This window comes from Cinclus cinclus, chromosome 18, assembly GCF_963662255.1.
Source record: "Cinclus cinclus chromosome 18, bCinCin1.1, whole genome shotgun sequence".
Lineage (NCBI taxonomy): Eukaryota > Metazoa > Chordata > Aves > Passeriformes > Cinclidae > Cinclus > Cinclus cinclus.
The window spans coordinates 6,880,768-6,894,548 of record NC_085063.1 but is presented as its reverse complement, the minus strand read 5'-3'; the positions used below and the strand labels follow the sequence as shown (position 1 = coordinate 6,894,548).

Below are 13,781 nucleotides of genomic sequence, written 5' to 3'. Positions count from 1 at the left end.
ATTTACTGCATAGAGAAAACAGCCAGTCACATCCACCTGTGCACTGCAGCAGCTGATCACTGCATGTGGTATTTTCCACTGGAGAAGTAACTGCTGGTTCTTAACACTTCAACAGAGCTAGGCCACTTTCAGTAGTTAGTCTGCTTTATTCAAATGAGTTTACAGTGCAAATGCCTTAGAGCCAATAGTAATAATAATTCCATGTATGTTACTTTTATTAAGTGTATTGGACAACTGAAAATCAATCAATAAGCTCTATTTTTCCAACATAAAGTTAAGCTACTCATACACTTACCACTCTATTTGGCAAACATCCCAAAAAAGAAGTTACCATAGAAATGGCCTCTTAAAAAGCATAAATTTGTCTTAAAAAGAATTAAGAGTTAATGAGTTTTTCAACTTTGGAGTTCTGTTCTTTTGGTGAGGAATAAGGGTGCTTTTTGCCACAACATAAAGTTAAGTAATTTAAATAAAACTTTTCCTGTAAATAAACTTCAGCAGTGGAATGTAGAAATCAAGCAGCATGGCTTATACTTCCAGAATCTGAAGCATGACCATAGTAGTGCATTATGCTGATTATAATTGTTCTTTAAAATATATTACTTCATATTTAACTAAATGTTAACTTCTATTCAGTAGGAGGTTGTGGCTTTTGGACAGAATAGGTAATTTCTCTTGTGCTTTGACAGCACAGCTGTAGTGAATTTTAAAAATGCAGTAATAAGATAACCCTGGTAAAGGTTAAAATAGATAACTGATAATTTTGATGCTGCATCAAGCATTATGCAATATATAACTATCCAACTGCATTTTACTACCAACGTAAGAAACAGTAACTGAAGCAATAAGTGAACATTTTGGCTTTCAGCAGAGTTCCTCACTTTTGTAAGCTCAGACAGGTGCAGGAATTTAACTGAAGTCTCTGTTAGTAAGGACAAGAGGAGCCACTAAGGTCCAAAGATAGAGAAGCAGACAAACCCAGCTGGAAGTTATCTTCACCCACACGGCTGGCCACTTACTTGTCATGGTTTTGAAATCTGCATCAGGGCTAAAAAGTAAAGAAGTCCATTAGTAGACACAGAAAGCACCTCCCACTGTTCCTTGGTACCTCTCATACGAATCTGAAGTGAGGACAATCCTTTTGGACACTCCAATGCAAGACCCTTTGTAAGAACAGGGTAAGACAACTAAACCAGCAGTTTCCTGTGGCTTCTTCACAGGCTGTTGTTCTTAGAACCCAGTTTTCATGAACTTAGAACCCTGCTTGCCCATGCTGATGTGCTGCTGTTCAAGGAGAATTTGCATGGCTGCTGGTCTCTTAAGTGTATTTGCTAATTTATACAATGTCCTGGGAACAGTGGTTCTGAGCTGCAGCAGCAGAGGGTATGTCCAAGTGTTTCCAAGAGATGTAGGAAATCACATCTCTGATAAGCAACACATAGAGCTGTCCCTGCACATCCTTCCCAGAATGAAGAGCCACTAACAGCAGGCTGGCTTCTAACAAACTTTACAAGAGGCCACCTGAAAGGAACTCCATGTGTATCCTTCCTGCTACTCATCCAGCTGAAGAATGGCAGCCACACTTTCTGCCTTTGCAGCTCTGAAGTAGTGCCCTGGAACCACAGCTGCTGATTGTGCTGTGCTGCCTTCTCACATCTTAATTCAGTTAACACTGAATTGAGAAGGCACAACTGTAATGCAAAGGGCACAGGGACAGCGCCTTCACCAACTTGGCAGGAGCCTCCTATCCACACAGAAACACTGGCACACAGACCCATCACCTCCCATCTGGCTCTTACCTGTACCAGTTTGTGAGTGTCATCATGATGTAAAGAGAGGCAAGGAAGAGCATGAAGTGGAAGAAGGTGTAGCTGTACTGAACCCCATCCTTCTCATTGTCCGCGACACGGCGCACGTCTCCCTCCTCGGCCGCCCCGCTGCCTGTCCCCACAGCCTCCTCCAGCATGGCAGTGTCACTGCCAGACAGGGTCAGCTTGTTCACCTGGCTGTTACTTGAAGAGCGGATGCTGCAGTGTAACCCAATGTAAAAAGGGGTTAAAAACTCCTTTTACAGTCAGCTATGTTTGCTAATAAAGCAAGCAATGGACCACAACGAACGTCTGGGACTAGCAAATAATACTTTTTAAAATCCATTTGGAAACATAAGGGAATTCCTCCCATTGTTTTCATCCAAGCTTTTGTTAACCTAATTAAACAGCATTCCTTGTCCCAAGATCATAGAAAGGTGTGGTTTGGAAGGGACCCTAAAGATTCTCTTGTTCCAACCCACCTGCTGTGGGCAGGGACACATTGCACTAGGCCAAGTTGCTCAGAGCTCCATCCAGCCTGTCCTTGAACATTTCCAGGGATGGGGCACCCACAACTTCTCTGGGCAGCCATTCCAGTGCCTCACTACCCTCCACGTTCCACGTTCCTCCACGTTCCCTCCACGTTCCTAATATCCAATCTAAACTTACTCTTCCAGTTTTAATCCATGCCCCTGTAAAAGTCTCTCTTCTGTTCTTTGCAGGCTCCCTTTAGACACTAGAAAGCCATAATTGGGTCACCCTTAGAAAAGAAATCCTTCCTTTCTCCAGGCTGAACAGACCCAGTTCTCTCAGCCTTCCCTCACAGGAGAGGTGCTCCATCCCTCTAATTATCTTGTTACACATGTTGTTCTGTTATCTGGACTGGGCTTACAAGGCTTATCCTCAAGCACAATGCAAAATGCAGGTTTATGAGCTACATTTGGCCTCAGGCCTCAGACAGCAGCTGGATGTGAACAAATGCAGGTACATTTTGCACTAGACCCAGATTCAAACAAAAGAGGCAGACAAATCCCAATTCTTTATCACTGGATAGCAGTGCAGATCCTACCTGGAATACAAGAGGCAAAGGACAAAGATAACCAGTCCAACAACACTCTGGGCATCCCACCACTGTAGGGACTTGGGTGGAGCAGGAGTTGCAGGTGGGACAGTGGCATTGGCTGGAGCAGCTGTGGGTGCAGCTATCTGGGTGATGATGTTCAGCAGACTTGGGTTACAGTTTCTTTCTGAAAGGGATTTCAAGGCAGATTAGAGGGATGAGCTTTGTCAGCATTTAGCCAAGAAAAGATGACAGGTAAACCTGCAATTTTTCATTCCCTTTAACTGCTGATGTCTTTGATTCTCCAGAGGCAGAAATTGCCTGAAATATTTCTCCTGCCTGTGAACTAGACAAGGGTATAATAAATAAATAAATAACATCAGAATGTCCTGACACTGTTTCTTTCCCTTGCCCCCCTTACAAACACCCCAGTTTCGTTCTGCAAAGAGGCAATTTGATGGTTTCAGTTAAGTCAGCTTTTCAGCCTCACTGGATTTGATCTGGACAGATCAGCAAATCCCACAGAGTGATCTATAATAACCATTAGCAGCTTCTGCCTTCATACCCAAATATGTGACTCAAGACAGTGTGTTGCTTACCAGGCTCATTGGACATGGCTGCCCACGTGAGGTACATGGTGTAGAGAGTGATGACAGAGGACTGCAGGAGGCCAGAGCAAGGCTGATGTTCCTGTTGCAAAGCAGAAGAGCAAGCCAAGGTCAAAAGGGCAAGTTTTACCTAGAGTTAGATAGTTTTACCCCACTGCCATGGATGAAACAATTACTAGCATGAAAACCATTGCTGTAGAAATGCATTGGGCTTTGTTCTATGTTCAAAAGACTGGAAGAAATTTATTTACAAAATTTATCTAATTTATTGAACACAGAAGGAATAAGCAAACCAAATGCATTTTTTTTGTGCCCAAGACACAGTTATGGGTTCTTAATGAGTTAATCTCAACCTTTTCCAACAATTTTGTAGATGTCCATCTGGCATGTGATTTGAGCAATACCAGTTCAGAATTGAGTAACATACAACTTTCCTCACATATTAAACAAGCTTACCCCTAACTTCAAACTCAAACTTCAAACTGAAGTATTAAATAAATCTCCAGCTATTTTGCTACTCCCTAACAGATTTCTCTGTTCTGCCAGGGCCTTCACCACTGAAACCATGCCAGCAATTCTCCACATGGAAACAAAGTCCAAAACCATGTAAACTCAAAAAAGCCTCTCTTCAGAAAATGTGCCACTATGTAGTGCAATGGTTTCATAGCAAGATTTTTTAATTCCTAACTAGCATGGCTGTGATAGCCAAGTTTTAAAGTTCTTATGTCTGACTGAACTGATACTACATCCTTCTCACTTCCCTGCTTTGTACGTCAGAAGAACAGAGCACATCAAAGTAATACCTGAACTTTTGGAAGGATAGAAACAATGGAGACAGCAATGCACAGGATCATGTTAAAGCTTATGAAGAACTTGTTCTCAGTGCAGTCATCAGGCTTCGTGTAGAAAACGTAGAAGAGAACAACAAAAACCAGGGACAAGGCATAGAACAAGCTTGTACAGGACAAAAGAGCTGGAGGAAAAAAAAATTTTTTTTGCATTACACATATAGTTTTAACAGCACATCTAAAGTGACTTAATGTCACTGCAATAAGACACACACTCTTCCTCACCTAGCAGTCTGGGTCACAAAACCAGACTAGCAAACTGCATTTTTGTAAGGTATGGCTACATTTCTGCTTGGGCTCACTAAGCAGCATGGCTCAGAGGAAGGCCAGTGCTGCCATCAGGGGAACAGGACTTGCCTTTCAGCAGCAGCTTAATTAGTTTAACTGGTATTAGGCCACAGTGGCATAATGAGAGAGTGGTTTCTGCACACTTCTCATGGACATTTATCTGCCCTGGATTTCTGTGCTTGAGGTCACCCATTTTTATTTCCACTCCGTTTATTGTAAGAAGCTACAAAATGCTGTTGCAGCACTCTTAGCTATGAGCTAAGAACCACAACAATTAGCACTTTGTAATTAGTGGCCAACTGGGGAGCAGGCACCAAGGCACACTCGGGGTGGTTCTGCAGCCACTGTCAGTCACAACTGAGCTCCTTGGGACCACAGCAGGGGAGGTGCAGAGCAAAGCTCAGGTTTGAAAGGAATCAGGCTCCAAGCTCTGCACACACCCTGCAAACCAGGCAAGTGTGGTTTATTAGGACTGTCAGGTGTGCTACTCACAAGCCTAAAATATTTTGCATTTTATTGAACAAGAAAGAGGAAACACTGCTGCTATTAATTTCAGGTGATGACAGCAGTGACTCAGGGACACTGTGGTGTTTAATTCTAGGTATGTCTGCAAACCAGTAAATGATATTCTGCAAGGTACTGGCTAGTATATACAAATCCTTTACAGGTTAAGATTCCTACCTAAATACCAGCATTTAGAATTCCCCTCTTCCATTTTCTCAACCCAGCTCTCATTCCAAGAGTGAGCAAAATCCACAAGTAGAACCAACTGGATAAGAATGAAGCAGAAGGCTCCAGAAACACCAATCCAAAACCAAGCTAGAAAAGGGTACAAGAAAAAAAACAGGTTAGCTTTCATCATGTGCATGCTACCTCCATTTAAAAACAAAAAAGTTCTTAATTATACTGCAGACAAACAATGAAAAAAAACTGACACTGTAATTAGAAATGCAGATGCTGTTAATCACTTTGGCCTCAATCTGGCAGGAGCATGGAAGGAGTCCCAGCTATTCAGGGATGCAGGTAACCCTGGTCAAGGGGAGCATGGGAATGTTTAGCCCAACACGTTTTCAGAATGAAGGCAACATCTAACATGTGGCATCTTTGTGTACATATTCCACACATTCTTTGTGCCATATTTCTTTGAGGGTCAACAACCCTTTCAAGTTTCTCTGATGTGGCCAGACAGTAGAAGTTTCCCACACAGATTTTTCTGAGACTCTAGGGAAGCATTTAGCACTTGTCAGTGTCCTGAGTTGCCCCCAGTTTAATGTCAGAAGATTCAGCTCAGTAGTGACTGCCTCATGAAGTAGAAAATTATTAATAACCAAAACCTATGCAGCTGAAAAGGTATTTCTTATTGCCATAACTTCAGCTGGCCTCCAAAATACTGAATGAATCAAGGTACTCCAACAAAGATGAGCAGAAACTGCATCTTCCACAAAAGAATCTGTGTAAAGGTTTGAGCTTCTACAAATCAAAATTCCATGATGAACATTAACTGTACCTCTTGTGAAAGGTCCTTCAGGTATATAAAATGCTCCAACCATGATAGCCACAATGGCAGCTATTTTGAAGAACCAGAACCTTTAAAAGAAGATGGAAGTCATAAATATTGGTCTTACTCTACACACAGTCAGTTCACACCCAGTAGTCATGTGCTACATGATCTGTAAGCAGCTTGGTCCAGCTCCAGCCTGGGCTTTGGATCATATGATCTTGCTGACCAGGGAGGCTGAGGATTTCCCATCCCTGGAAGTGTCCAAGGCCAGGCTAGATGGGGCTCTGAGCAATCTGGTCTAGTAGAAGGTGTCCCTGCCCACAGCAGGGGGTTGGAAGTGGATGATCTTAGGGTCTTTTCCAACTCAGTCCATTCTATAATTTTATGATTCTGTCTCTCCACAGGACCCTTTCCAATTAAAGGACTGACAATTCAGTCATCTAGCCCAAAAGTAACTCAGTTAAATCGGAATTGGAAATTAGAAACCAGTTTCTGCTGGCTGAGTCAGACTGGCCTTGAGAATAACCCAATGAGTGCCAGAGGCAGCACAAGTTAGGAGATATAAACTAGGTGTAATCTGACATCTCTATGGAAACACAGAGCACTGCCCTTTTGTTTACCCCACCTCAGAGTGACACCCTCAATGAGGACACTGAACATCTTACATAAATAGGAAGCTTTTAAGGAGACCAAAGCACCACTCTGTATTGTTTCAAAAAGAAACCCGAGGCTGTCCTTGTATGCATAAAGGAATTTCCACTGTGTTCAGCAGAGAAGCTGGAAGGAGGAAAGCAGCTGGAAGGGCAGCCAGCTGGCTCACACATACCCATTGTGTATCGAAGCTCTCGGGTCGTTACTTGTTTTCACCTCTATCATGAGCAGGGAGAGGAGGAAGAAGAACACGGCCATGGCAAAGCTGACACGATAGACAGCTCTGTATCCCACAAACACATCACAGCTGACAAACCCATCCAAGTGGGGGAACTGAGTGTGAAGCCCCTCGTCACAAAATCCAGGTATCTGGGTAAAGACACATTTCCTTGTGAATTTACGTCTGCATTTGCAATTACATTTTCTAAGTCCTGTTACAGCCAAGGCTTTCAGTCAACAAACTTCTGAGAGACCAGGGAACAAAAGACCTTGTGCTCAGACCTTATTATCATCTGTCTCTCCCCATGTCAACACTTTTCACCCAGGAAGATTAAGATACCACAGCAGCAAGCCTCTGATAACAAGTGACTGTCTCCAGGTCTGGTCAGGTTTCAGACACCAGGCATATACTAAAAAGGAACATTCACTGAATTTGCTGTTTCCACCACAAACCATTCAGTACATGCAGCCTCTTAACTCAGGAACAAGGACACTTGGGTGTTAGCATCTCACACATAATCCATTCCAAGTAAAGAAAATCAATAGTCACTGGCACAAGTAACAGCATTTAAAACGGTCAGAAAGAGGTTTTTTCCCCTCCATACCTTTTTCAGCTGCTCTTCCATGCCTGGTGCCAGCATAATGCAGGCAAGCACAGTGCTGAGGAGGAGGAGGAAAGCATAGATAAGCCGTGTCACTGTAGAATTCTTGCTGTTGGGGCAACATCGGCACAGTAAACACGAGGCACCGCTGCACAGACAGGGAATCTGAAGGGCAGAGACAGGAATAGTAAGGGCATTCCCCTCGCAGCTGACACCGAGAGGAAAACCGGAACCCCATTTAGAAACCCTCCAGCACCGGACCGCACAGATAAACCGCTAATGGGTGTTTCTGACTGACAGCGAGATAACCGGGTTTATCGGCCTGGGCTGCCCCCGGGGCCCCGCCACGGCGGGCCCCGTCCGCCCGCCACCCGCTCAGGCCAGGCGGGCCCCGCGCTCCCGGGAAGGACAGGGATGGCCCCAGCCGGGCATCGCTCTGCTCCGAGGGGCTGGACCCGCCCCGGCGGGGCCGGCACTGCGCCCGCGGGGACTCAGAGCGTCCCCCCGCCCCTGGCCCGACCCGGGCCGCCAGGGGACGCAGCGCTGCGGGGCGGGCCCGCTCCCCGGCATGGAAGGGGAGGTTCGGGGTGTGAAGAGGCAGGTTTGGGTGGGAGGGGAGCCCCGCACTCACCCAGCTGGCCAGCGAGCAGACCCCCAGCACGGCCCCCATGGCGGCGCCGCCGCCCCTCCGCCCGCTTCCGGCTTCCGCCCACAGCCCGCGGCACCGGGGGGCGGTTCCGGCCGGGCCCCGGCCCGAGCGGCCGCCGCCCATTGGCTGCTTCCCAGCCCGGGGGCGGCCGCCCGCCAATGAGAAGGCGCGACGCAGCCGCGCGCCAAGGGGAGGAGCGGGAGAGTCGACACGGGCAGGGGCGGGGCGATGTTGTTTATCAACATTTCTTCCGCCTGCGCCCAGGGGAGGGAGGACGCTGATTGGTCGGAAGGGAAGAGAGTGGGCGGTTCTATAGCGTAACAGCCAATGAGTGAAGCCGCTGGGCAGCCCGGCAGCCGTTCCATAGCGGCCCGTGGCCGCCGGGGGCGCTCGGCGGTGCGTGGGCGCGCAGCCGTTGCCATGGCAGCACCGGGGTGGCCCCGGGTCTGCCCGGCCCGCCCGGCTCTGTGACAGAGCGCGCCGAGTTTCCCTTCCCCGGGGCACCCGCAGGGCGCCCTGGCGCGGCTCGTGGCCCGGGTAACGCTGAGGCCACGGGCGTGACCCGGCGCGGTGACAGGCCCTGTGAGTGGCACCCGCGTCACCGCTGACCCCACCGGCGGCACCGCCACAGCCGGCGTGCCGGAGGAAGCGAGCGGGCAGCGTTCTGCCGCTTCATGTAGAGCCTGTATGGATCGTGGTGTCGTGGCCCAGGGGCTGGCGACACTGCTGCCACCTGCCCTGCCAGGGGGCCGCGGACCTGCTCGGGCTCTCGAAGCTGTTTGACCGGGGCAGAATCTGTAACTCGTTCCCATTCCTGGGCGATCGTGATAACACACGCAAGTGCTTGTGCCCCAGGACTTGCACCACACAGAATGTTCCAGGTTGGAAGAGATCCATCAGGATCATCGAGTCCAACTTGTGCCCCTGCACAGGAAACCCTGAGAATTCCACCGTGGGCCTGAGAGTGTTGTCCAAACACTCTTGGAGCTCTGGCAGGCTTGGGCCTGTGACCACTGATTTGGGGAGCCTGCCCCAGCCTTCCTTCAACCTTTGGATGAAAAACCTTTTCCTAATACCACTTCACTGTCCCTCTTTTCCTTTATGACTTGCTGAGCACTGAAGGGTGTCCATGAATTTTGGCCTGTGTAGTTAAAAACAGAACTCTGGGTGGAAGTGGGAAAGCTCAGGAGCTTTTCAGAGGTGGAGTTTCTCAAGGAGACACTTCTGCAGCAGTTCACACCAGGCTCAGTTCATACTTGGAAGGTGCACAGCTGAAAAAGCTACAGATGGGCTCCTTTGACATGGAAGAGGAGGAAGGTAGAGGAGCCAGGTGAAAGGAGACGTATTTTTGCAGCTGCCCAGAGCACAGGGGCCACCCTGGGTCTGGATTCCCAGAGCACTGAACAGATTGCAGCCTGGAGGAGTTGAAGAGGGACAGCTGAGTGATTTCACTCCTCCTCACAAAAGTCTGGGAGCAAATGAAATAGATGAGAGCTGGCTGTGATGATGTAACAGCATAAGGATTTGACAAAAGTTTGCACAGAGGTTTGGGAAAGCAATTTGCATTGGTTTTATTTTGCATTAGTGTTGCAAAATATCACAGAACTGACCAGCTGGGGTTACAGGATATTTTCTGGCTGTAGCAGTTCCAACTATTACACATCATTTTATACTCTGTCAGACCCTTCACTGTCCAAAAAAACCTGCTTCCATCACAGAAAGGCACTAATAATCAGAATGACAGCTTTACTGCCATCTAAAATTGCCAAGAAATGACAAAGAGCATCCAGTAAACCTGCCATTTATTTTCCACAGCAGTTTTAACACTCAGAATATATGAACGCTATGTTAACAGTATCATCTCTTGCAATCAGCCTTATTCATGAGGACACACAGGTTTCTTTCAGTAAAAGGTCACTCCATAAATCATTGAAACTGTGCTTCTTTCAGAAAATAGATGAGCCTTTACTTTATTGCTAATGTATTTTTATTACCCTTCTGGTTGCACCAGCTGGATCTCTAAGAAAGCTTTTGCCATATCCCTGCTCCTTTACTGTTTGTTCCAATGAATGTACGCAGAATAAAGGCACAATCACAAATTCTGTGTTCGCAGTAATCCTGGGTAAATAATTCAAATATATTGCAATATTGTGTATTAGTAATGCAGTGATGAAACTCATCTAAATCTTGAACCTGCAAGTGTTTTCTTCTCAGGAAATTTATGAGACAAATAGTTTTCGTAAGTACTGGCGGTCCTCCACTGGGTTATGGTGGGCAAAAACAAAGGATGCAGATAAAAAGCTTTTTCCTTCCACTGTCCACGTAACAAGAGATTTTCAAGTGCTCATTTTACTTCCCAGCATAAACCCCCTCTGATTTTGCATCACATCACCTAAACCCCTACATGTTTAACGGGAGATAAGGATGAAGTCAGCCTAGGGACTGACAGCTCTGGGAACGAGACAGGATATGGCAGGAGGTTATCCTGGTTTGTACAAAAATACCCTGCTCTGGTTTGTTAATCAGCTCTAACAGCAGAATGAAATGGTGCATCCCTTCTGTATCTATATGTTACATCCTATACATATGTGAGTTGAAATGCCTAGAATAAACCCCTTGGAATTAGGTAATATTTAAAGGAAATGTGTCAGATTTAGTCATTTGAAAGCACTTCTCTGCAGTTCCTTCGTGCAACTGAGCTCATAAAAATAAATGTCACTCAAGCTTGTGCGTTAGTGCTATTCTTGTTACTCTCAAGGGTCTCCTTTCTGTGATAACAAAAATGCAGAATTTTTCCTGATGTTCCCCTGAGTATTTGAGGGTTCCTGCTTTTCATGGGCTGTGTTTTTGCAGGTAATAGATCACACAGACACATTATAATTGAATAATCCTTTGACCATCCAGAATCTTTCAGTTAGGCTATGGGAATTGCAAATTGGAATGGCTGTGCCAAACTATCTGCAAAATATTAAAAAATTATGATCAGGCATTGTCTGTGTTTCTACAGTAGCATTGGCCTGACTCATATACAGGTCTAAGCACCTGACTGTGTTCTGGCCTGCATGCACCTCCAAATTAAATGTATCAGCATCACCTTTCTAATATAATCCTCCTAATTACTGGACTTCTGTAAAGTGTTTAGCTTTAAGATACATTTACATCTGTGCTTTAATTTGAGCTCCAGAGCATAAAGAATTGCTTTTTCCTCGGGACAACTGGTTTTCCAGCTGTTTAATCCAGAATCTGCCCAACCATGTAGATTTTAACCAGTGCTTTGAGAACAGCTGTCAAAGCCCTCACCCATGAGGAGGTAAGTCATGAGATAATGGGCAAAGTACTGGCTGGCACCACCAGTGGGTTTAATTAGGCTTTAAACAATCAGAGTTAACAGCTTCTACAAAATCACGATGTACCATCAGGGTAGGAAGTCCTGCCAAGTATAAATATTGTTAAGTTTGTGGATGACTTTCGCAGGTGTGTGATCTCACCGTGTGCTGTGCTGTGCTGTTCTGTGTGAGCAGGGGCTCACTGAGCACTGCCACGCAGAGACCAAGGCCAGCTCTCTGCTGCCATTCCCTGGGGACACACAGGTGAGTGGTGCCAGTGGCCTGGCTCTTCTCTGCACACAGCCTGGCTTCACACTCACTACCTCCTGATGTGACACCAAGAAAAATCAACTCCGTCCATGCCCTCAAGTCTCCAAACACACAAGCTGATTTCTCTGCAGTCCTTTGCTCATGATTCTATAAATCTCTTCTTCTCTTGACTGTGTGCTCTGTGACTGTATTAGCACCTGCCTCTGCACTTCTTAGGCTCTCTATTTTCCTATCATGTCGTGGATACGTGAGTCATCTTATTTGTGATCTGCTGAGCTGAGTGAGACTCATAGTAGAGTTGTGTGCTTCAAGGCCATTAGTAACGCAGCTAAAACTTGCATAATATATTCTTCTGTGTCTAAATCCCTGAGAGATTGAGTAACTGTTTTCTTTTTCACCCCAAGTGACTATGCAACTGGATGAGTCACTGCTGTTATGATAGAGGAATTGTAATCTCTGTCTTTCCAGTTCTGTTTGGCCAGAAATTTATTTTATAGGACACCTTTGTTCAATCTCCTCTAAGACTTTATATGTCACCAGAGACCTTTTCACTCTCTTCAGTTCACTTAAGATCATGTGCTCTGGTCTGGAAACTGCGTTAGTCTAGGTTATTGGTGAAACAGATGGAGAAAAATGTTCACCTTAATCTAATGGAATGATATTACTGAGCTCTTTCATCTCATTATTTATGGAAGCATTACTGAAACTTTAATGTATTGAAAAGTATTTAAATAAAATTAAATAAAATCTTATATTAAAAAAAACATAACAATAAAACAAACAGAGATAGATTGGAAGGAATATTTTGCACAAAAGATCTGCAGTGACATCTGTGAATGAACCATGAAAAGCACTAGCAACAGATGGCTGGTAAAAAAGAGGAGGGAGTGAACAGTTTCATGCTAGGTGAATGTGGTACCCTGCAAACAGCACAGGGAGCTCAGACAGGGCCCCCAGGGGTGCAGGATCTGACCCAGACAGGGCTAGCACCGCTGGCTCAGCCCCAGCCCTGTGCTGATGTGAGCTGCTTGTACCTGTCCCAGCAGGAGCCTTGGAGCCAGAAGCATTGCTGGAGCTGGCACCTTCTCCCATCCCAGCTCAGCAGAGCCAGCATCACCCCCTGCTCGCCTGGCACAACTGAGCTGGGCTCACCTTTGGTGCTGGAGCACCTCAGGCTGTGCAGGGCATAGACGACCATGCTTTTAAGTAGCCACTTCAAGAATGGGCACCCGCAAAGCAAGCCAATCTTCCACTTGAGCATTGCCAGAGCACACTTAAAAATGTTGCAGAGTTTATAGTTTCAAATGGTTTCGTGCCTTTTCCTTGCTTGATATATTATCTTTTCATTAAGGCAGGATTTATTTCCCCTGTGTCTGTGACCCCATCTCTCCCCTGAGAGCCTGCACTGAAATCCAGCTGGCCAGCTTTTGTGTATCAGCAGAGCAGCGTCTAGTGAAACAACAGTGGGAGGAAAAGTCAGGAATTTCTTGATTTAATCCTGCCTTGAGCAGCGAGGAGTTGTGTGGCTTTAGGTGAGCCACAGGACTATGTGAGTCAATATGTAATGTGAGAAAATGAGCATATCCCAGAGTCATGGCAGACTGTTCATTCATTTTTAAATGCAGCTTAAAATCCAATGAGTACCTGACCCATTTTTTTTTTCTTGCACTAAAGAGAGCAATACAGAATCATACTGGCCATGATAATTTCTCATAGCTGGAGATTTTTTTTCTCCCCCTTCTTTTCCATTGTCCCCCCAACTGCTGCTTTCCAAGATGCTCTGAATCTAGTGAAATAGTTCTTTCTCATAAATCTTTTAAATCATGTAAATCCTCCAAGCATACCAGCTGACATTTCAGATGTTGCATTTTTGCATTTGTGCCAGGAAGCTTTGAGCATGTTACTGTTGCTTATGTTGTTATATTTTTTTAAAGAAGGCAAAACAGTTCCT

At 45.8% G+C, this 13,781-nt stretch overlaps 1 protein-coding gene across 1 annotated transcript; it reads right to left on the bottom strand.

Annotated features, from left to right (window-relative positions):
• Nucleotides 1–187: 187 nt before the first annotated feature.
• Nucleotides 188–8,298, bottom strand: SERINC3 (serine incorporator 3). Its single transcript, XM_062505221.1, has 10 exons — nucleotides 8,217–8,298; nucleotides 7,589–7,750; nucleotides 6,940–7,133; nucleotides 6,120–6,199; nucleotides 5,294–5,431; nucleotides 4,280–4,449; nucleotides 3,468–3,558; nucleotides 2,878–3,055; nucleotides 1,800–2,027; nucleotides 188–1,048 (listed from the first exon to the last, which is right to left on the bottom strand). Exons 1-10 carry the CDS (start codon nucleotides 8,253–8,255, stop codon nucleotides 910–912), a joined length of 1,419 nt encoding a protein of 472 aa, XP_062361205.1. The 5' UTR covers nucleotides 8,256–8,298; the 3' UTR covers nucleotides 188–909.
• Between the last annotated feature and the right edge of the window lie 5,483 nt (nucleotides 8,299–13,781).